General features: G+C 39.8%; 1 protein-coding gene across 7 annotated transcripts; it reads right to left on the minus strand.

Annotated features, from left to right (window-relative positions):
• Window positions 1-143: 143 nt before the first annotated feature.
• LOC110973864 (rhotekin-like) lies at window positions 144-22,668 on the minus strand. Of its 7 annotated transcripts, none has more exons than XM_022225039.2 (12): window positions 22,472-22,668; window positions 14,878-14,994; window positions 10,215-10,518; window positions 10,009-10,062; window positions 7,834-7,954; window positions 6,568-6,739; window positions 6,158-6,278; window positions 5,850-5,962; window positions 5,213-5,347; window positions 4,462-4,621; window positions 3,711-3,821; window positions 144-2,388 (listed from the first exon to the last, which is right to left on the minus strand). In XM_022225039.2, the coding sequence occupies exons 1-12, from the start codon at window positions 22,628-22,630 to the stop codon at window positions 2,225-2,227; spliced, it is 1,731 nt and encodes a 576-aa protein (XP_022080731.2). In that variant the 5' UTR covers window positions 22,631-22,668; the 3' UTR covers window positions 144-2,224. The 7 variants fall into 7 exon arrangements, with proteins under 7 accessions (XP_022080731.2, XP_022080733.2, XP_087000716.1 ...); XM_022225041.2 differs by lacking the exon at window positions 22,472-22,668 and adding an exon at window positions 19,401-19,549; XM_087144590.1 differs by lacking the exon at window positions 22,472-22,668 and adding an exon at window positions 15,422-15,825.
• Between the last annotated feature and the right edge of the window lie 795 nt (window positions 22,669-23,463).

The raw sequence follows: 23,463 nt of genomic DNA on the forward strand, positions 1-23,463 counted from the left end.
AACTAATGACACCACGGAAATATTCGTTCATAATACTTCTTCACGTTTAGTGTTCACAGCAGCTACTAGGGAGGAACAGAGACACAGATATTCCGACTGACAAAAGGAGCAACAGACAGACAGACCCAGACAACGACAGACCCTTGTTTGATTAACATTTTAATTGGTTATGCATCTTTGATTAAATACTTACAATTACACTGTGTATAATGCATAATAAATCAAGTTTGATGGGTAAGAAAAATTAATTTCAGCTCCCGGGATAGCTCCTGGGATAAGTTATTAAAACTGTGGTTTTGAGAACAGTAAAATAATGTATACATGTAGATAAATAAAATGCACACTACGGCACTAATTTAAGGTAAGGTAACATAAATGGTTGTACGGTTTTTACAGTAAAATATCAACTGATAATAAATATCGGATAAAAGTCTTCTGGATAAATGTGGAAAACCTTTTTTTCACATGGCAAATGGATTAAAATGCTTTCCACGCTATCAGCAAATAAATACTCCTATAAGGGAATGCATTACAGACATCATCCAATGCTTAGTTATAATTTGGTGTCAAGTTGGGACCAACTACAACTCCATACTTGAATTTTCTTAAGACTAGGGTCATAAAATGTGGACACAATTGTTCATGCTTGGTTGGAACATTTAAGACCAAAAAATTAAAAGTTCAATGGATCTAACTTTTGTGGAGGGGGGGGAATAAAGCATAAAATTTCAACAGACCTTTTTATGTAAATTTGTAAATAAAAATTTTATGTAAATTTCTTAATGAATTTTATAAGCATGCAATTTTTAACCCAAAGGTTTGTGGACTTTTCAAATAACTAAAATGTCTAATTGTGTGATTTCTTCAATTTTGTTTAAGACACAAGTACAGCCTCAAGAATATATATACACTTACAACAAATGGCTAATCAATTGGAAAAAAAATGGAATTTCATATTTTTAACACAAAACTCCATCTGCATAAATAGTGGTGCCTGGCAAACAATCGTGGAGCAGTGGGATCTCATGTGTCTTATCAGCCTCTTTATCAAAATATAACACCTGCTTAAGTTTCAAGTGATGATGTGTTTTGGACAACTACAATCTAGGATCACAAATGAGGAAAGAGTTAATAAAAATAAAGAGTGTTTCTGCCAGTTTACCATTTGCAAGGAACTTACAGCACCACTCAAGAATGGGATAAAAGGTCACTTGTCTGATATGCACTCATGACCACATACAATAGCATATTTTGTTAAAAAATTAGCCCCCCTCTTCCATTGTTTTTTGAGGTGATAGAATAAATACAAAAAATCTTGTCGGGAATCCAACCTCTTGAAGAAAAGTAAAAAATTTTCAAGGCAACTTTGTAGGCATAAAATTTACTCTGAATTTGTTCAGCATAGAATCTACAAGTTTGACCCCTTTGGAGTCTCGAGCTGACTGGACAATGCTACAATCAGAAAACTTCCCAAACAAATTTCCAGGGAATATTTTCTTAAATATCAATCACTACAGTAAGAATGTTGTCTGTCAAGAAAAGTCATCAATACTCCGTCTTTACTCCGCAGGTTGAGGCAGAAAAATAATCCTCCCAGCCAAAGTTCCCAAATGAAGCCATAAACGATGTTTTCATTTTTCTGACCTGAAATTCTTTGTAAATTCTGGAAGTGGTGTCCGGGGTGGGGCACCTGACCATTCGAATAAAAGGTCATCCCCCTCCCCAAGCTCCACCCAAAGAATCCTCCCACATTTTACAACAATCTTTTTGTTTCATTCAAAGTACATGCATTCATTATTTTAAACAAAACACCTGGTTTTCCAATATATGAAAGACATGACTTTTCCCCTTTTTAAAATAAATAGTTGCAGATTTCTACAACGGCGGCTCTGGACCTGAAAATATACACTTATCGTTTCTTGTTTTTGATTGATGTTTTCACTGATGATTAAATTAACTGATTGAAAAATTATTTTTTGGTACAAACAAAATATATTTATTTGACAAACTTACCATTTCCTGGTAATTATATAATGTGAATAAATTAACAAAATTACTTTGTCCTCAGACTAAACTTGTTTCCCTTCCAAGTATTCGCATAATTTTTCCATTCATTCTGTGGAGTGCTAAAAAGCCTCAAGTTTTGATTTTTTAAACCGGTATTGTATTTTATGGTTGCTTCCCATTTTATCTACAATAAAAAAACAGCATGTTGCAAAAAAATTTAAACATTGGTTTCCCTTCGCACCAGGATTTTTGGAATAGTGAATATTGGTTTCTTGAATGTTTTTGTGTTGGCGACGAGCGGCCTCGGTCTGAGATTCATAGCAGGCGAGTCTGTAAACACGCTCTCATCGTCAGATTCATCTTGGCTTGTCAGGTCTGTACCTGAATCAAAAGAACACATCAGTTAAATCTCTGGTTAAGGATATGTGCTCAACTTTGTGCGATTTCGCAGTGTGTCTTGTTGATCGAACAACAAAAATTCTGTTTCATTTTCATTTAAAGTCCGAACAGGCATCAACAACACATCAAAATATTGTTGGTGAAAAAAGAATTGGGACATTAAAATAAGTAAGGTGGCTTTTCTAGTACATGTAAATATCACTTGCGGTTAGACAGATACCTTTTTTTCTCAAAGATGGGGTTTGAAACCACAGATTCTCAAAGAATCTTACCAACTGGGCATATTCAATTCTGTTGTGTAATACTACAGTCTGATTTTACAGAAACATCCAAAAAAAGGGGAAATCTCTTTAAAATTCAGCCTGGCCTTAAAAGGTTGACTTCAAAAGTTGTGAGACTATAATGTCGAGACAAATATGGCAATATGTCAACAAGTGTAGTGTTTTATATTACAGCAGTGCACTGAGATTGATACATTACTGCATGTTTAGTCTTGCATTGGCAAAACCACCAGTGTGTCCCAAGGTCTCATTCCGACAAAAAAACGGCAGAGATTTCTGATTCAGTTTCTGGCTCTTAGCCAAAGCACGTCGCTGCCAGCTGAACGCAGCAGGCAGGAAAGTGGCGCACAAACAGAGTTTCCTTGTATGTCTTCATGTTTTTATCTCTTCCCTCATTAAAAGGACTGGGGACAGGATATTTGACTGTTTTCCCTCCAGAGTGACGTGGGAGATGTACGTGACACCGGCGCATTAATGATGGCAACAAAAATCCAGAGTCAATTATTAAATGTCAATGGGTGCTCTGGTATTCTTTATCTTAAAAACTTAAAGGCAGTGCAGTACGCAGGACCATTTTGGAGTCCCTAAGTACAGTGGAAAAAAAAAAAGGATGAGGTCACAGGAATCTGACAGAAGAATGAAAGCATTTTTGACTGAGTTTTAAAAAAAAACTAACTCAAGTATGCAAGAAATGTAGATATATATTTTTGACGATGCAGACTTAAGAGTCTTTGTGAGTTGGAGTCATTAATAAAGGCGGTTAGACAACTTTTGCTGAGCAAAAACAAGAAGAAGGGTTGTGTTTATTCAAGAAATAATCGCCCACTGGGATGACACATCGCACATCCTTCTTGAAAGTCTAGCAGGGATTATACGCAAGTTATTTTATCAATCCGTATCGTTTTCACACAAGAACCGTTGCACATCACTCATAGCATACACATGTTACCTCGGCCACCTGTCATCATCGGGTGGGATACCCTGCATTGAACACACGAGGTCTACTCTGTCAGCATTACTTACTTATGGACATTTCATCGTAGAGGGACCCGGTGCGATCGGAGTCCATTGACGGTCTCCTAGGCTCAGTGGCAAGGATGTCTACTGAGGTGTGACAGGCATCCAGCCAGGCTCCTGGGAAACCAACCAGAGAGACAGTGAGACTACTTGCAGCGCAGTATGGTCCATGGACTTTGTTCAAATCAAGGGTTTAACTCTATCTACTTCTTCATTCCAGATTCAACAATCGGATTCAAATGTTGACAAATTGGAGCAATCATATATTTCAAACTCTGGCCTCACTTTTAGTAATTAGATGTTTCTCTGAGCCAGAGGTCTCAACTCTACGACATGAATTGGTGAAACTGAACCCTGGACCCAAAGACGAGAACGTAGCAGGAACGGAAACAAAGGTTTGGAACGGAAAAAGTTTGTCTGGGTAACCAAGTCTGATGCTGAGCAAGTGCACCGAATACTCAATAGCTTGAATAATTTTGGGGGCATCAATGGATGTTAATTTTATCCGACTCAAAACGGGCTAGCCAATCCCTACAAATCTTAGCGGCAAGATGTCTGCTCGAACAAGCAAAGTCAAGCCTAATCTGGATCACCTGATGACTTTTTGATGGCCCTGGATCAACAAGAAGAATCAAAGGGTGATGAAATAAATAATATAAAACTATTTCTATTGAATTTGCAAAAACTGAATGCATCCAAAGAATCGATGCTTAATCCTCAGTTTCTGTAACGTTTTACACGATCCTCATCGCCTCACCTTGATCAACAATTAGTTGCTCCAGGGCACTACGCCACCTCTCCAGTTCCCCTTGACTCTCAGCAGCCAGGTGGTGGCGCTCTTCGCCCTCCTGCCGACTGACTTCTAAAACATGAGGGTAGGTTGCACTGGACTCTGTTGAAAGACTGACAACTGTGTCCTGGGAAAGGCAAAGGCAGAGGGGGGAAATGTCAAAGGTGTAAAAAAATGGGGAAATACAGCACAGTGGAAACTTTCTTTCTTTGTTTTATTTTATTTATTTATTTGTTCACAGATAAGCAACTTTTTGATTTTCCTTACAAACCCAAATCTTTCTGGAATAAATGCATGGTGTTTTAGAGACATAAATCATGATGATGGTTCAAGTAGTTAAAGCTAAATGCCATTTTGAAGGATATGCATCAAATTTCAGAATATTTGACCTTGTGAAGAAACACAGATATTTAATTTTGAGGCTTAACTTCATGGATTTTTAAGTGCAAAATCTTGACCAAAAAGCTTCTAGACTAATTTAAATCTTAACTGTGGCAACCCGGACTGGACTGAAGACTTTGTTACCTAGTTCAGGCCGACTAGGTTATAGTACTCTGACTATTAAACAGAAGATGAAAACCATCTGGGTTTCTCTAGCAGCACGTATGTCATCCGATACACGTGCGTTCCGATGGAATCACATCCAAAAACCGTGCCTGTGACTCGCCCTAAACAGGAAGGGGGAGGGAACAAATATAGAAACAGCAGGGGCCTGCACCTTGGAGACTGGAATAGTGTGAATGGGATCAGCGTTGATTGACATATCCTCTGCCTTGTCCCAGACCTTCAGGTGTCCATCCCGCAACACTCCCCAGAGATTCCTCCGCCAATTGGCGAGACCAGCCTGATTCTCCTGCAGAGATATCACCATGCATGCAAAGACAATATAGCTGTGTTTCACTGACGTCTTACTCTTCACAAACAGAGACCAATTACAACACTTTGTTTGCATCGTGTGACTGATCAAACCTGAATTGAATAAAAATTATTCTGAACACGTGATAAAATAATTTGGCATGAGAAACCCTGTGTTCACATTTTCCCTAGAAGTAAAAATATGAGCATATAAACAAATGGTTATGCCAAACGATTAACTTCTGACTTCTCTGATGATTTATTTCACATATCTCTGGACTAAATATAACACAAAGGAATTGAAACTACCGCAGTACGTTAGGTTAACAGCAAGTGCACTGGTAGTTTTGAAGTTTGAGGAACATCTTTGTTTTCTGTCTTTGCAATTCATGGACTGAATAAGAGCATAAGTGCATGCAGTCATGTTAGGTGAGACAGTATCGTCAACAAGACGTAACGTGAAGGCAATGGGGGATGTTTAATAGTGAACCCTCATTTACCTGTAGGTGAAGAACACCCTGACACAGAATCTGTGCCATGCAACTGGGCTGGGCGGCCAATCGACAGCAAAAATTGCCAAAGAGAGGAAGGCAGTGAGAACGTGCAGTGTCATCTGTTAAACAAGGAGAAAGGAAGAAAAGTTTAAGAAGAATGGTAAATGGTGCTTACGCTGTCGGAAAACTTCAAACACTGCCAGCGAGGGTTGGCCACATTCAGATTGAGTGCCCTGCCATGGCCCACAATTGCATTGTGAAAGTCTTCTTGATTATTGTCAGTATTTTGCTGGGAGTCTGTTCCGAATACTTGCCAGTTTCCAGACTCAAATCATGAGTCTTGGTGACTGGATTGATGTCGTCCACCGTGAGGTTGGCCTGGGCGACGAGCCGGAACCTGGGTGTCTCCTCCGGATTAGCGGATTCCTCACTAGACTGAGTGATCAAAGAGGGCAAAAGAATCAGCAATAAAAGGTGTGATTTAAATTAAAATGAAAAGGTGCCAGAGTTTTTTGTAGAGTTTCAACTACCTGCTAAAATTAATAACACTGAGATTGATCAAGGACAAACTTGCACTTTTAAAATGAATTTTGTGTTTGGATTTAAAAAAAAAAAGGAAATGGTATAACAGTAACAAGGTTTCTTTCTGCTACTGGGAACTCTTTGACGCTGCATCTTTGTCATCAAAAAGGCATTTGCAAGTACTACATGTATGATAGCTCACCCCTGTGGACAAGCTCCCCTGCAGTTTTCGCCCCACTGTTTTCCCGACACTGTTGGAGAAGGAGTTGATCTTCCGACGCAGCTTCTGCGGTGTGCTCGCCATGGTCATGTCGTCGTGGAGGTTGTAGGAATAGACTTCAAAGGTAAACTGGAAATCTGGAGAGACGTTTTCACTGAAGGAAAGAGGAAACAGAGAAAAAATTTCTGGATTTGCGTGCTTGATTGTGTAGGCCAGTTTTTCTCTAGAACACTTCTAAAGATTTAGTTGAAAGGTTCTCATTCTAGCAAACTGGAATGCATCAAAGGACAACTTTCAATTTTCCTTCTCTCGTTACAACCACTGCTACCTCACATGGGACTCATTGTCCAAATCTGAACAAGAAATGTGCTATGGGATCCTCCATTTGTTTCTGCTGGATTCAAGTGGGTTTGCCTTTGCCAGTGAGTTAAGTTTTCAAAATTCGCCGTGTCTACAAAGACACCTCATGGCAAAGTCCCATTACAGGAAGAAAAAGCTCACAAATCATGACAGGGTGAGGGTATGAGGATTTTTTTAATGGGTTTTTGGACACGTTCTGGCCCTCCCCTTATAAATCTTGTTCAACTACGACAAATGGACAAGGCTTTTCTTCAATCCCTTTCCTATCATGGGAAGTGTTCGTGACTCATGATCAGATAGTCAGGGGTTCAGTCCTAAACTCCTGAAGGGGTCTGGTTGGCTAAAGGGGGATTTGTCAAACCATTCAAGTCGGTTCTTTCACTTTTTTTCATCACGAATCTTATCAGGACTGCCACATGGGATGGTCTGTCTCTTACATCTAGTTTTAGAGCTCTCTGTTGACAGAGATGACTTATATTGACAGATAGTCAACTCTGAATCAGACTCAATCAGTCGTTATTTGGACTGGGTTGTGTTTTAACATCTTCTGGGTGCGCCTGCTTTCTTCATCAGAAAAACTAATTCTCTTTGTTTGTCAAGACTGTGTACAAGTACGGGAAGGCAATTGGACAAAACCTACGTTTAGTTGACACATTTTAGCCAGCTTTTGCCATGCTGCATCAAAAAACCTTTCCTACACCACTAGTACCCTTGCTTCCTTATAAAACTCAAGTAAAATGGCTAAAAACAGTCTTTTGAAGCAGTTCTGAATTTATGGCAGTACACTTACATGTAATAGCAATGGACCAGAAAGTGACTTCATACCAACCATATCCATGTCAATCTAAATAAAGGAAATGAGAAACCAGGTCGGCTGTATCAACTTACAAAACAAACGAGTCTTCAAAAGTCACATCTGTTGCTGTCCTGTCCACGTTGGTAACCAGCTGGGTGCTGTTGATTTCTGTACCAATCTTGAGGAGACAGAAGATGGCATACCGGTGATGGTCTAGAAAGTGAAAAAAAGGGGAGCATAAATCCACTGATAATTTCCGGTTCAAAGAGCAACAGGCAGAAAAAGGGTAGAAAAATATCCAACACCCTCGTGTCTCAGTGATCTTGATTTTGCCCTAGAGAAAAAAAAATGCTTGGATCGGAACTGACAGACATGTTTAACTCTAAAGACATTTACAATCTGGAATGGGGTATTTTTCAAATTAAATTCAGCCTGTGTTATATATTTTCAGAGTTCTTCCTTCCTGCTTGGAAGTTTTATTACACACCATCCAAGTTGTTTTGAGAAGTACTGACAAGCCAAATTGCTACTTTAGCCCTGTAATTTGGAACCATCCGAGTTGAGTTTTTCTGACGAAAGCTCTGACAGGGTAAACAGATTGTTAAAGGCTGACATTCCTGGACAGTTTACAGAAAGCATGTTGCCTAATACTGAGATTTACCATTTCCCGATTTGTTTTCAAATGAAGTATACATTGACAGCCTTTTGCAGACTTGTTTCCTGTGGCTTTGCTTTGAACTTATGAGCTCTGAATAAACTCTTTATCTGAGCTTCATGGGAAAGATTTATTCGGCAACAAAGCTGGCTAGGGCTGGCTTTCCTGTGCAGCTGAAAGAACCTCGCAGCTCAAAATGACAACTTTTTTTAATCCATTAGAATTTGGATGACGAATGGGCACAAGTGAACACGTGCAGAAAATCCAGTTTAAACGGCCAAACATTTGGGCTTCGCTTGAAATGTGCTTACGTCAAACACTAATTTCCTGGCTTAGAAGGTGCCAAGTTTTGCTGGTACGCACGGTCAGGAAATTACATCCAGCATATTCTTGCATTAATTTCAGATCTGAATGAAAGTCTGTGCATAGCTGTGAACCTGGTGAGTCTTAAAATATAACACTAAATCTAGAAAAAAATAAATAAAATAAGCAGGAGGTGGGTATCTTCATCAATTTTTGTTTGAAGAAATTCAGTTTGACAGACACTATTGAAACTGTTGAGAAATCTTGAGGAACTATTTTGGGGGGTGGGGTTAAAACTTGAGAGTTTTGTGTCAGGAATTACAGGTTTGTTCTAAACTGACATGAAATATCCCCAACATATCACACACTCAAGTAACATCAAGTCAACTTTATGTGCAGCGATATTTTAAGAAATTGTTATCCACTGGCTAGAAATGTGAACTTTCAACGATGTTTTTTTATCAAATGAAAACAACTTAAAAAGTTATGCAGTGAATAATATATAACATGAATATAATAATATATAATATGAAGTATCTGTAATTCTTTAAACGAAATATCACTCAAAAACTAGCATCAGGATCATCTTTTACTTCCATTAATCTTGTTATATACATGTATGTGTGCATGTACACGTATGTGTACATGTACACGTACGTGCTCAGGGTAGATCCACACAGACTGGTCTCATCCATGCATGGAAAGGTATCGTTTTCTTTGTGCCTCAAGACAACTTTCTTCAGGAAGGTTCAAATCAGAAGGTGGAAGTGTGCCCCATGGAGAGGAAGCAAGACTATTCAGTAGGGGTCTGTCATTTTTATTATTAATATAGTCCTCTCAGGGTTTGAGGTCAGTCAGGTTCAAGGATTTTATTTTTTAGATTGGACCAAAAAAGGAGGATGTTTTTTCAAAGAAACTTCTGTGGCCATATGTGGCCAAATCCTACATAGCAAGTGCTGGCAATGTGAGTTCCTGCTCTTGCCAACGTCAAAATGCCAATTTGCCAAGTGGGTTTAAATTCGTCACAGGCAGCTTCCAAGACAGGGAGTGAAAATAGCAAAGGTCACGCAACTATAATCATTTCCCCGGGAAGATTTGCACTCAAGCTCATAATAATACTGTGAACAAATCTTTAAGATTGTAAGGAATACATTCAAAAACTTCATGAATGAAAGATACTCCGCATAAAATACATGCAACACAATAATGCAACACAATTACCTCTACCAGAATATCTTATAACCACATACAACGCAAAACAAAAATGAAAAAGTAAAATAATCTTCTTCAGTGAATTAATGTATGTTACCTCCACGATTCTTTATGTGGTCAACATCCTTCCAGAAGAGTGGAATCCTGATGTCTAGAAAAACAAGGAAAAGCATTTGGAAGTTTTTATTCAAATCTGTGTCAAAGCTTGAAAGATTCATGGAATTATTTCAGATATATTTTTCTTGATACTAATAATCCATCCACGCCCTCCCCTGACCCTAACCCCTTTTCTCCTCAGTGTACCTGAAACGGCAATCTTTCCTTTACATGCTGGCCTGCTCCCACACTCACTCCCGCTCCCTTCTGAGCTACCGCTGCTTGCCGAGACCCCTCGTGATGACCCTTTCTTTTTGTTCTTCTCCTGCACGTACTGGGCCGTCTTGCGCCTCTGCAGCTCCGACATGTAGGCTAGGACGCGGGTGTTGGAGACCAGGAGGGCCTTGGCAGCCTCCAGCAGGTGCAGCTCCCGGTTGCAGGCTGCTAGCAGCTTCCTGGTCCCTTCCCTCATCTTAATCTCCAGGTCGATCTTCCTTTGGAGCTCATAATCCTGGGACAAGGAGTTAAGAACAAAAAGCTTGACATTTTAGTCAAAAGCAAACAAATAATAATACCGTAGATTTATAATGAGCAGATGTCCGCTGAAGAGTGATGCTCGTGGGTGCAGTGCATGCAAAAACCAAAGAATGATTTACCAGATATAGTATATCTATTCTGAAACAAGTAGGTTTTAAGAGAAACGTAGAAGTCAGGGATGGACCAGATAGGTTTAGGCATTTGTTCCACAGAGGGTCCAAAGAATAACACGAACAGTGCATACAGTACACATTAGGATTCATATTGAATTTCATTCTGTGACAAAGTTATCTGAAATGGATGAGCTCCAACCCTACCTCTGCAAATTTGGAGGATGCAGGGATATCCAAATTTAATGTTCATCTTGGAAATGATACTTTCTACTTGAAAAACCTGAGCATACATTCATGAAATTGACAATATTTGAATGGTTTCACTGAGCCACTCCACACAGACTCGGCATCAGTGACTGTTTAGTGAAACAAACACAGAGAAGGTCTCCACTGTAAATCAAAGAGACTTTTGAGATATTCCAACAGTAGATTTAATGCCACTGATAATAGAAGGGCATTAAATTGACGAGCCATGCAAAAAGAGAAAACAAAATTTAGACATCATTGAATTCCCTTTCAACTCCTGGCTAAATCCACAGAAATAAAGTTCATCAAGGTACAAGATGAAAATTCACATCTATGTATTTTGTTTCATTTACAGACGAAGACTGAATTAAAGCAAGACGGAAGTTACTATAATCATTTGAGAATACAATTCTTGAAAAAGTACATATAAATTATTACTTTTGATTTTTTTTAAAGTGACGTACTACTTTTTCGTGAGCACTGGTGAACTGTTTTTCAGGTTTGGAAGCGTGTAAGTCTGCTTTTGAAAAATACATTGAGCAACCAAATCTTTAAGAACAGGGCAAGCATAAACTCATGACAGTAATATGAAAATTAGACAGTATTTGGAGAGAGTTTCAACTTTGCAGGGAGTTGAGCTGCATTATGCTGGCCTATCAGCAAGGGCCACAAAGTGAGATCGCACAGGGGTTAGTCCAGGGGATTATCCCATTCAACAGCAAGGGGCTATCGGTTGCTCCATGTTCCCTCGGGGTAAATGATGTTTTACGGGAATCGGTCCGAGTTTTGAGTAAGTGCACCATGAGGTAAGAGACCCAAGACTGTTGAAAAACTTGCTTGATGTCAGATCTCAAAAACTGCAAGTAGCCACTGGCATTAAAAGAAGGGGGGAAGGTGGCGGAGGTACTGGAGTTGAACTTAAAGGTAGCGATTCTGGGAAGGGATGGTGGGGAGAAAGGTTGTGATGTGGTTTATCCAGGAATTGTTTGGTGGACAAGATAAGGAAGTAACACTGGAGTCTGTGGGTTAACTAGGGGGTTTCACTAATAAGCTTGACGTCAGGACAGAGGTCAGGGCAAGCAAGTTAGGGTCTGAGGACTGTGGGTTTCACTCCAGGGAGGGTGGAAGGATTGAAAGGAATTAAGAGAGAGAATGGAAGAGATCGTCCATTCGGTGGTCACTTCAGAGGTCAGGCTGTAAGGTATTCTGTGGTCAAATGACAAGATGGAGGAGTGCAGAGGGTCATGACAGATTTCATATCCTGCCTGCTCCCCTGTGGTGATGCTAACCAGGCAATAGTGATGATAGTCAAGATCTATCTTGGCAGTGGACTTTGGGTAGTGTCTTTTCACCGCTTCGTTCAGACTGAAAGGTGCATGTACTTTGCAGGAACAAAAATCTCAAGTGGGTGGGTTTGTGTCTGCCAACACTAGTTACGTTTTTGAGTCAAATAGTGTCTAGGTCTTCCTTGATCTTGGAAAATCCCCTACCGTGCAGGAAACCAATGTATTTCTCTGTACAGGGAGTACAAGGGGGCAACAACCATCAAACTCCATAAAAAATGACAGTGGCTTGGGTGTACCTTCCCTAATCCTGCCAAATCCAAAATCCCCCCAAACTAGCAAGTGGATTCTAAAGGATATGGAAAGATTACTGGATTACGGTGAGTGGACAACAAGGACCTGAATTATCAAATCTGCTACTACTCCATATTTGAAGGAGCCACTATCTCCTGCTATTATTCACAAAAGTGGTTAGTTTAAGTGGCTGCCTCATGTTCAACTTTCAAACTAGCAAAACTTTCCAATGGGCAAGACTCCATGTCGACGTCCTCTTCTACAGGGACAGACATGTTACAAGATCATTCATTACACTGTGTCATTAATGGTTTGCAATGGTTGCCAATTGCTGAGAAGCAATGTAACCATGAAGCTGTGAAAAAGGAGATGTAACTTATAAGTATGTGAACACAGGAAACAATGTACGGTAGGGAACACAAGGCAAGTTATTTAATAAGCTCAAACAAATAAACACCAAGGAAAGCCTCACCTGGTTATCTAAAGATTCCATATCAGCCGGCCGAAAGTTAGCTATTGAACACATCCTACAAAATGGAAAACCTTTCCTAGTGGATCAACTTTTATTGCCAGTAAATCTGTCCAGTCAGCCAGTGAGGTAAGACCAAGGAGCCAACTCTATTTCACCTGACAAATTGGTGCAGACTAACGGTACCTTAATTGCCCCCAAAAGAATAGCGCTGAGGTACTCTAGACCCAAATCAAATTCATCACTGGCCAATCATGTAAGCTGGGTGTATCTATATATCAATATCCAAGATGGAAACAGCAGGGAAAAGAGTAACATCCAATCAAAGGACTTCTGAGACTATATTTTCTTGGAGTTCACAAAAAAATGGAAATGCACTGACACTGACAGAGCTCAAGGAAAATTATGATGGTTTTTCCGGTTACTGCCTTTTCCAGATGTGCAAAAAAAGGAACTCTAGTTGGAATTTCAATTGAGTGCACCCAGGTGCATCCATGCACGCGATGCGTTTAAACAGCCCTTCTCTGAATCAAGTGAGCTCACTGTAACCCAGAGTATGCGTACCCCTGCATAATAACACACAGTAATAAAGCTGAGAACAATTAACACTTTATTCCATGACCTTCGGTGCGTTAAAAAAAAAAACCACAAGTAATTGCCACATTGAAGTTGTGGGGGTGGCTATTAATAGCCATAATAATATGCATGTGGGATTTTTGTGTGTGAATTAACTACACGGAAAACCTTCTTTTTTTCAAAGACTGGAAAAGTACTTCCTCTAGCATGTTGGTGTTAAAATGATGGAACACAGTGGAAATCTCCTACTTTAAAAAGGTAGACTACAGACACTATAGCTGGCTTCAGCATTAAGCGTGCTGATCTACGTTTTGGAAGTAAAAACATAACATCTAAGTTGGGTGCATTTGGGGAACAAAGTGTGGGGGTTGCACTTCTAACAAGTAGTCCTAAAGCTATCACGGAAGTACAGAAACAATATGAAGTATGAGTACATGTGGAACTAGTAGTTTTCATGGAAGTTTTTCCCTACCCTAAATTCTGAGTAACATTGTAATGAATTGCAGTGTTGGCGGTCATAGACTCATACTAAATACACATGTACATTACAATGATGGCCTTGGACTACGGGTACATTAGTCACGAGATTTGGTTGACTGCAAATGGTGGGCGCACAGGAATAAACCTTCATGATGTCACACAACACTAAACAAAGAGACTGTTTGTTTGGACAACTTCAAAACCACATCCCCTTGGAAACATTTCAATCTTGAGGATTAATTAGGCTAATACACAGAATTTTCAAAAACTGGTCCAGCAGTAGTTTGGAAACTTAATTATTGGCCAGGCTGCAAATTGGCAGGCTGCGTTTATTAGCAACTATGCTATGGCCAAAGCTGATGAAGGATAGCCCTACGTTTGTAGTTCCTGCGAATTCAACTATCAGGTTTAGCTCGTGTGAGGTTATGCAGAAGAAAGAGAAGGGAGTTTCTAATACAGCATCAGAACAGAAGCATCAACTTGATCAAGATCACACCAGTGACAAGATGGAGGCAATGGTCGCAAACAATGCTCTTGGTTCTTATGAAGTACATGTAACGAAAAAAAAAGACCAGATTTTCATTCTTTTACTTTATAGGAGAAAACCCACTTTTTGAATATGAGGGATAGAAACTCCATCTGAAACAAAGGTCATTTCTACCTGCCCTTTTGAAATGTAAAAAGTGACTGTGGACACATAAAATGTCACTTTTTGGAAAATTTGAATAAAGGATTAGTCTTAAGATGAAAAAGAGTTTTGCCAGTGAACTCTTCCTTTCTGAGAAGTCTTCAAGCAAAGCAAGCAAGGAAAGATGGGACAGATAAGGCATTTGCACTGCAAGCTACATGTAGGCTTTGGTTTTTTCCCCTACCTGCAAGCTGATGGCAAGCTGTCGGACATAGAAGATATCCAGGTCCTCCACTATATCCGTGGTATTGTCCATATTCTTGCTTCCCGACCACAGACGCATTGGTGAAGATGGAGGCTCCTGGCAAAAGCCAAGCGTGAGCAAACGCAGAGAGAAAAAGAGAGGAAAAGGGGGGAGACAAAATGATGATGCAATTGATGGATGAGAAAAGCAGATGCCACTGATCGACAGAATACTCTGCACTTTGCAGCTTGATTGGTAGTTTGAATGTGCAGCTGAAAAAATAAATTCCCAAGAAAGTTCAGTTATGGTGAAGGTTTAAGCGTCACACAACGAGAGGTTTTCATCTGACACAATTCATCTCATTCGGTGATGTGGAGAACTCAGTTGAAGGAAACCCACTCAACTGTGAAGCATACATTTCATGAAAGCGGATTTCAATGCGATGGCCACATGGATGGGTGATTCTACAACCACAGCGTTGAAGCAGTACATCCTCTAGAAACTGCCAAAAGGTTCCACTCTTCAATTCACAAACATCCCTAACCTTCTAAACGTTATTGAAATTTTCTGTGAAGACAGTAGGCCTAGTTCAGTTCTTTCAAACAAAAACTCGACAGAAATGTCAAACCGCAACAAAAGCAAAACTTTTGAAGTCACGAAACACTTGTGAATCACTGAACCTTATGGCAAGGTACTGAGAGTGCGCATGGCTTGTGAGGGCTCGGGTGACTACAAACGAAAGGCTGGCTGGAAATGAGCGTTCTCATGTACAAACATCCCAAGTAGTAGGACCCAGATAAGCTGCTGGCTTCTGGAACGGTGAATTTGTCCTTCCTGCGTGCACTGGCCTGACAGTGAACAACTCTTAGACTTGCTAATTGATGCCCAAACGTTTTACTTACACTGGCTAAATAATGGAAATCCACCTGTATGTTTCAGCTACACAAAACTACACCACTATTCTGGCTAAAATTTTGTGTTAACTGTAGACACACTGCATTAACTCAATACATTTTATTACGTACTGGGTACGCCAAAACTAAGAAGGACTGGTACAAAATATATCCAGCAAGGGGAGAGAAACACAGGCTGGGTGAGGACTAGGCCAAGTCTAATTCTAACCCTGCCTACCCAAGCCTGAAAATGTCTTTTCCTTACAGATGAAGAGTCATATTCCTTCATGGGCAGGAAATTACTGTTTAATCGGCCTGCAGAGCTTGGTTGATAGATCGATGGGCTACAGGAAGGAATAACTTCATCAGGGATAATTTCTCAATTTTAGTGGATCTTCAGAGGTTTACATGTACATGTACGTCAGTGCACACTCAGCACATAGTAATTGAGAAGGCTTTTGTTGCAATTGCCACAACATGACCGCACTGTGCCAAGGGGTGGAGTGAGTAACATGTTTAATTGTCTACATCTGGTCACTGCATTTCTACTGGCAAATTGTCTGGGTGTGTCAACAAATGTTTTTATGACTGGACAGCAAGTGGCACATTGCCAAATTTAAGTTCCCGAAATTGTATCTCAAGCACAGCTGAGAACACTTCTCGGCTGAACACTCGTCTGGACATCACATCTGCAGTGCAATGACACAGTCTCGTGGGGAAAGAATTAGACAGAAGTTGAACAACTTGGTTTTCAGGGGAAACTGCCAAATTTGGTCTAGTGTAACTAACAGGACTGTTTATCATTTTCAGGGAGAATTATGGGGCTGCTGCTTCCAAATAAAAAGGGCACTGGATTTTCTGGGAAAAACATGGTGATTGACTAGCCACTTACAATTGCTTTTGGTTAAACCCCAATCTTACCGGTATTTTCGTTCAAAATCTGGTTTATCCAATATTTTACAAAGGGCACAAAGGCGGCAAGAAAGATTTTCATAAACCCAACTCAACTTGGGTGTATACACTGATCTCTGCTTGGTCTAAAAATAATACAGTGAGTCAACTGATGCCACTAACTACTTAGAAAAGGGGTTGGTCAGCAGAACCCTCAACAAGAAAAATTCCAAGACTGCTCGCTGATTTGTGCTGTAAAGAAACAGTTGATTTGCAACTTCCCCTTGGTATACTTAGAATTAAATCCAGCACAGTTGAGGAAAAGAAAAAATCTAGTCAGGTTGATGGGCAAGGGAAGCGCCCTGTAACTTAAAACCACGAAGCTGAGCATTCATTTCCAGTCAGGAAATTCTAGCTCTATTTTTCATGGTAAGGCACTGGATCTTCATTTTATATCCAGAGTATTGACCGCAAAAGAGTGAAAATGATATGAACAGTTGGATTTTGGTTACTCCAGTGGGAAAGAAGCTTGCTTCCTGCACTTGTTTGTTACCTGTGATGCTTACAATCTTTGTCCTACAGTGTATTTTGGTGACCACACAAAATATAAAACAAAAAAAAAATAGTAACATGATGCCAATTTCTGGGTTCAGGTTAAATTGTTACTTCTGAAGAAAGACATTTCTCCACACTACAGGTAATTAAAACGTAAAGTGAATGGAAATAAGTCATAGAAAGTAAGAACAACATTGGAACTACACACAAGTATTACAATTTTTGGTAAATAATTATTAAGATCTTGATTTACCCATTTGTTTTTCTCACTGACAAAATGGAGACACTGTACATGTATTTCTTTAGGTCAACTGTACCAAGGAAATGACTTTTTACAACCCAGTCAATACAGGCCTACATTAACTGTTACTGTCCTTTAACTTTTACTAACCCAAGCTTACATGTAAATGGTTAAGAGAAAAATTGGTGAAGGAAGAACATATGGCCAAAGGTTTCAATCACAGACTTAAAAAAATGACTCCGCATTTTAATTTAGGAAAATATTTAGGGTTCTGAGAAAGGTTGATTCAACAAGAACATGTTGACCATTAGCACGCACTTGGTACATGTACTGGCCTAGTACATGGACATGTACATGTGTGTGCTGGGACAGTGCACCTGCTGGTTTACGTGAACTTATCCTATATGCACAGGTCATAAGCCAAGACACAGGCCAGGCTTTGACCTTGCTCCCTCATAACATATCATGAGGGGATATAGATTAAAAGTCCTGGGGTGGCCCTTTCCTCTCAGAGGTCTTCCTTGTTGATTACCTCTGAGAGGGGTACAGAGTGGCTCCAGTCATGTCCGTGTACATGTACGTCCACGTACGAGAAAAAGTAATGAGGGTTAAATGCAAGGTTTCTCAAAGTGGATAGTCTAATGGGCTTGAGAAACCTACATGTAACAAGCAAACAAGCGTGCAGTCAGCATAATGTGCAGATACATATGGTTTCTATACCAGATGTCAATACAACAGACAAACCATGCAATTGCTTAAAAAAATGGTACACATCTTCAACTCCTTTGAAGGATAAAAAATCTCACACCAAGATAACCTCAATAACAGGCACGTTGGCAAGATTTGTATGCTTTCTGCAGAATCAATGTGTGCAAGAAACAAAGAGCTCAAATGCATCCTGATGAATTATGTTGGATAATATTCACGTTATTTATTTGGAACTGTAATGAGGAAGCAAAAAAAAAAAAAAATGAGCGGCTTGTTCCAAGTTATGATATGATCTTTTTAATTTTATGGCAGTATCAAACCCAAATTATAGGACTATTGGTCATGAGGATTTGTAGTTTATTTATTAATTTTTTTTTCATTTACACAAGAAAGAATAAATCAAGCATTCTGATATTAATTTCACTGAAAATCAACTGCTTCTCTTTGGTAATCTCAGAACTGCAAGTTTTGAGTCTACGAAATCAGGTATAGATTGCAGGTCTGCCTGGGTGCGCGGTGTGTAGTGTAAATTTATAGGTGGAACGTTGTCTCAAAGACTTGACCGATAGAACACTATTGGCATGTCCCCTGAAACTTGAAAGCTTACATACGACACAAAATGATGAGTGTTTACATCGTGATCTGTGTCGCTTACAGGAACTGCAAATCTCCAGGATGGATTCAATCAAGGAGGAGTCCAATGACATACATGCACAGTATGTGTGGACAGGAAATGTAGACTTCCAATTCATTGCCATTGGATACACAAGTTAACACCAGAATGTCAGAATAACTACACCATCGATAACAGTCATGAGAGTAGGTTGTACCCTATGCACACAAGTGTCAAGTCTAGTGTTACAATCAAGCTTTCTACTTTTACAACAGGTGCAACAAAGAACATGTACTAGCTAACAAAAGGGCATTTACATGAAAGTCAGCTTCTTCTCAACAGTAAGAAGATTGTATTTTCTTACATTTTACGAGGATTACTAATACCACAGCATCCATCAAGGATCCAGAATCCTATCTCTACAGTTACTCCCTCTGCAGCCTAATATTTCAGAGTTCTATTTGTGTTTAAGTCCTTAATCTAAGAGTCTTTGTTTGGACTTTGGAGACTCACAAGCATTTAAAGACTGATGCTTTCAACAGAAACACAAAAAGGTATTTCATGGAACTGAATTAATTTCACAAGTTTCCAGATATCTGCAGGTCCCAGTTAATGTACTTACATTTTCAAAGATTCACAACTGCAGCTTGTGATGAAGGAGCCATGCTGTAAGGAGCTGCGTACAGAGACCGAAGTTCAGCGTAGAATGGCAGTGCCATCACAAAAAAAGAGAGTAAAACCCCTAGGTACCAAATACGAGCAGACAAAACCTGATACATGCTAAAGCCCCTTGCTCTAATGCTCCAAGCCAGTCCGGCTTGGCAGGGGGCCCATCAAGCCCAGCCAACCAAGCCAGCAGGGCCAAAAGACAAGATGAGGACCTAGACTCTGAGGATTTCTTGGTTTCCTGGCCCTAGACAGACTGCAAATTTGATTGGACAGGACCAACCTGATTGGAGGTAACTGGTGGTGGCCTATGAAGCTTTGATAGAATCAACCCCCTGAAGAGAAAAGGCTGGAGCCAATTGGCTGGGGGAGGATTTTGTTCCTTGCTTGGCATTTTTTTCCCCTCATAAATTGGGTCTGGGACTCGAAGTATTTTTTAATGAAGTGTTTGTACAGGGTGTTTACAATCAAAACGAGCTTTGAGCAAAATATGCATAATTTCTAGCCCTAAATACATGTAGCTAATGAATTTATCTATTCTGGTATGAAGAAGCACCGGTACATTATTCCAATTCCTTCCTGCATGATTATTCCATGTTCGTAAATAGTACACGGCAAGGGGCTTTACACTAATCTAATGTGGAATGAGAGAAAATGAAGTGCAAATAACTCCTTGTTGACACATGTACATTAAATGTAATTTAGACTTTGAGTGCATGCATAATGGCTTTTTTGTTAGCAATGGCTCAACTCGTATGAAAGAAATTTGCAAAAACAAATTCTTATTTGAAGTCCACATTACTGTGCAATTAACAGTAAAAGCCAGACTGTGAGTGAATGCTAAACATGAAGAGGTGGATAGTGATCATTTTGCTGGATTCAGCTCAGTTCTGCAGGGTTTACATGAACACTCTAAGACATTCATTGGAAGTCTAGAACTTTAACTGGTTATGTGACTTCAGCAATTCTTTGTGTGCTGCATAACATTACTATTTCCCAACACTAGAGGGTGCTGTTGAACTGCACACCCACCACCACAAGAAAGTGGTTTATTAAAAAGTCCACAGAAAAATATTAAGTGCTGAAAAAAGTATTTGGTTACGGTTTACATGGACCTTGGGTTGAGTTTGAACATTTCCACATTATAACTTAGGTTTTGAAAAATATCTTGGAACATTTTAACAAACATATGCAAGAGAAGTTCAGGCACTGAAAGGATTATAGCACAATGCTGGCCAATGGCAGGGCAGCAAGAGGTCATTTTCCACGTGAAAAATATTCCTAATAATTTATTTCAAACTGATTAAAATTCTTTTTTGGCTATTATTAGTACATACATCTGTCAATTATACATTCTGAACATTTATTCCAACATCATGTACTTTTCAATCACCTCAATACAAGATTAAGAATCAGAAAACTGATAATATAAGGGTCTACATTAACATCAACGAATGTTTATACATATGTGGTGCATTTAAGGGACCAAAGTAATGGCACTCTACATTTTGATGGCATATTGACACTTGACAGCTTTGATTAAGACCCCATGATGTACCCCTAGAATTCTGGGGTTCGTTGTCTGCCATGCTCCTCTCACAAGCCCAACAGACGAGGAGACTCAGAGTTCTAGGGGTACCTGTAATGATGAAGGTACAAGGGCCTACACGTGTTCATAGTGTTGCTCACCGAGTTGCAATTAATACCTAGTTCCAATCTCCAGATTATTTACAACAATCAACCTGTTTTCAAACATGTTGTAGTTAGGTAGTGGTAGGCCCCTAATAAATGCTTTACAGTCACTTCGCCCCAACCACGTCATTCCTAACGTCGTCCCATCCCCACTTCACCTCGCCACCACTTCACCCCACCACCACTTTGCCTCATCCATGCTCGAGTGTGTTACAAGCCTCTCTAAATGCGGAGAAAGACGTTCCCAGAACAGCACAGAGTTATACATAGAAAACTCTATAGCATTCACTATCTGTTGACTACTGTACGTAGTCCATGGTGAATTAAGGCCAAAAAAAGTCTTTCGTCTCTGGTTAGTGCTCGCGTCGATTTCAAGCATGCATTTTTTATCTCTGTGAGTGCGGCAATAGCACCCTCTACTGCCGCACAGCCTTAACAATTTTGCGCACAGCTCGATCTTTTACTCAGGGCGATTAATCCCAACGAGATCGATTTTGAATAATGATAGCAGACTATGGAAACAAAGTTGTTTTGTTGTCAGCTTATAACTGTAATAAAGCTAGTCTAGTCCCCTGACTCGATAACATGGGGTTTGCAATTGTCTGTACAATCCAACTCTGGAGGAAAAAAAAAAGCTGCGGCACCGCATCAACTCCAGTCTGACCCAAACTTTCTTTGCATGGTAACAGTAACGAACAGTTCAGCGGCTCATTACTAAACAGACGGCATGTTTCTTAGTCTGCATCCTCCGAAACCAACTTTAGAGTAAATGGGAGTCAATGAAGCGGTTATATAGTGATTGCAGTTTTTAACTGTCTTTTTCATCTACTTCAACTTTGGTCAACTGATGGATGTAAGACTAAGAGGCATATATAAAAAACATATGAGCTGCATTGTTCACTAAAAATACCTTTTTCACCACCTACTGGCTTTCATAAATGCCAAAGGAATATTTTGGGGGCTTAAATGATATTTCCGACTTCAAAATCTGCCAAAATCTGACAGTTTTCATTCGACACACGCATGACACTTGAACTTTTCGCCGCCTTTTTTTTTAGATAGAGGTATTTTTGGTGAGTCTTTGGAATTTTTGAGAACCATTTCAACCTTACTATATGTAATGGCGTGGAGTGTTAGTATGACGATCCCGTCCAAAATCGAAAAAGGGGAATACTAACGCTCCACTCAGTAGAGCTAGACCGACACCAATAAACTTGCCATGTATGGATACGATGGGAACAAATAGGCCGATGTCGGAAATAGAGCCGTATCCATGTAGTCCTATGGTATATGTACATGAAGTTATGTAGGTTTGCCCACCTGAGTGAAACTAACCTCACAACTGTAGCACTGAAGCTCTACATTTTCATCCCCTTCGCTCCTTCTTTTCTTTGAGATATTAGTAATAGGGTCATCGAAGTTATACGTTCTCTTTCTAATACTCCGACGGAAAGAACGCCGCAAAGATTGAAATTGCCGCCCAGCGAACGCCATCTTTTCCCACTAACCGTTAGATCATGTCAAAGAGGGCGCTATATAATTTAGGCAACTTTTTAAAACCAATCACAAGGTATACCGTGAACCGGCCTCTGCCATGCCCGGCACTTTGTCTACACCATCCTAGCACAAAACACAGAACTTAGTAGTTGAGGGTGCACTTCAGCTCAAGGCAGATAATGTGATGGTAGATATCAGAAAGACACGGATATTTCAGCGGAATGCAACATACATAACGGGTTATTTGCCAGTGTTTTAGTTGAATCGTGCGGATAGTTATCCTTTCAGAAACACGCAATCAACCATAGTGGATTTTCAGTCGTTCACTGCATGTAAAAAATTAGTTAAACAGTGTTGGGCATTTGTTATTTTCCAAACCTTAAAGTTACCACATTGTTGGTTAAATTTCCATCACTGTTGGTCAAACGTTGACCAACGATTAGGACGAATTTACCCAAGGTTAGAAAGTTGGTATTTACACCAACATTGGACAAAATATCAACCCAAAAGTTGACCAACCTTTTTACATTGTTGAAATATGATTCTTGTTTCCTTTTCATATTGCCCACCGGCTCCCTTTCGCTTTCTTGTTTCTCTAATGCTGTTGGGTTCTCTAGTACCAGTAGCTGATGGTGTTTTCGTATTATACAGGCCTACAACCTTGCAGTTACAATCGATAAACTAAAAAGTATAGTTTTAGGAAATTTTCACGATGCAATGTGCGAAACGTATGTCTGATGAAGTCAGCCTCGCCTCGTGCAAGGCTGTAATGGTTGTGAACTTGAGAATTTATATCATCTCATGGGCAGATCTACGGGGGGGGGGTTATG

Source organism: Acanthaster planci, linkage group LG13 (genome assembly GCF_054643075.1).
Source record: "Acanthaster planci isolate LZ-2023a linkage group LG13, COTS_SCS, whole genome shotgun sequence".
Classification (NCBI taxonomy): domain Eukaryota; kingdom Metazoa; phylum Echinodermata; class Asteroidea; order Valvatida; family Acanthasteridae; genus Acanthaster; species Acanthaster planci.

Coding starts and splice junctions, on each gene's coding strand:
- LOC110973864 (XM_022225039.2), bottom strand. CDS start 22,630: ATGGCGTTCGCTGGGCGGCAATTTCAATCTTTGCGGCGTTCTTTCCGT. Junction 7,955..10,008: donor CCACATAAAGAATCGTGGAG/GTAACATACATT, acceptor TTCACTTTCTAG/ACCATCACCGGTATGCCATC. Junction 6,279..6,567: donor AGGGGAGCTTGTCCACAGGG/GTGAGCTATCAT, acceptor TTGATCACTCAG/TCTAGTGAGGAATCCGCTAA.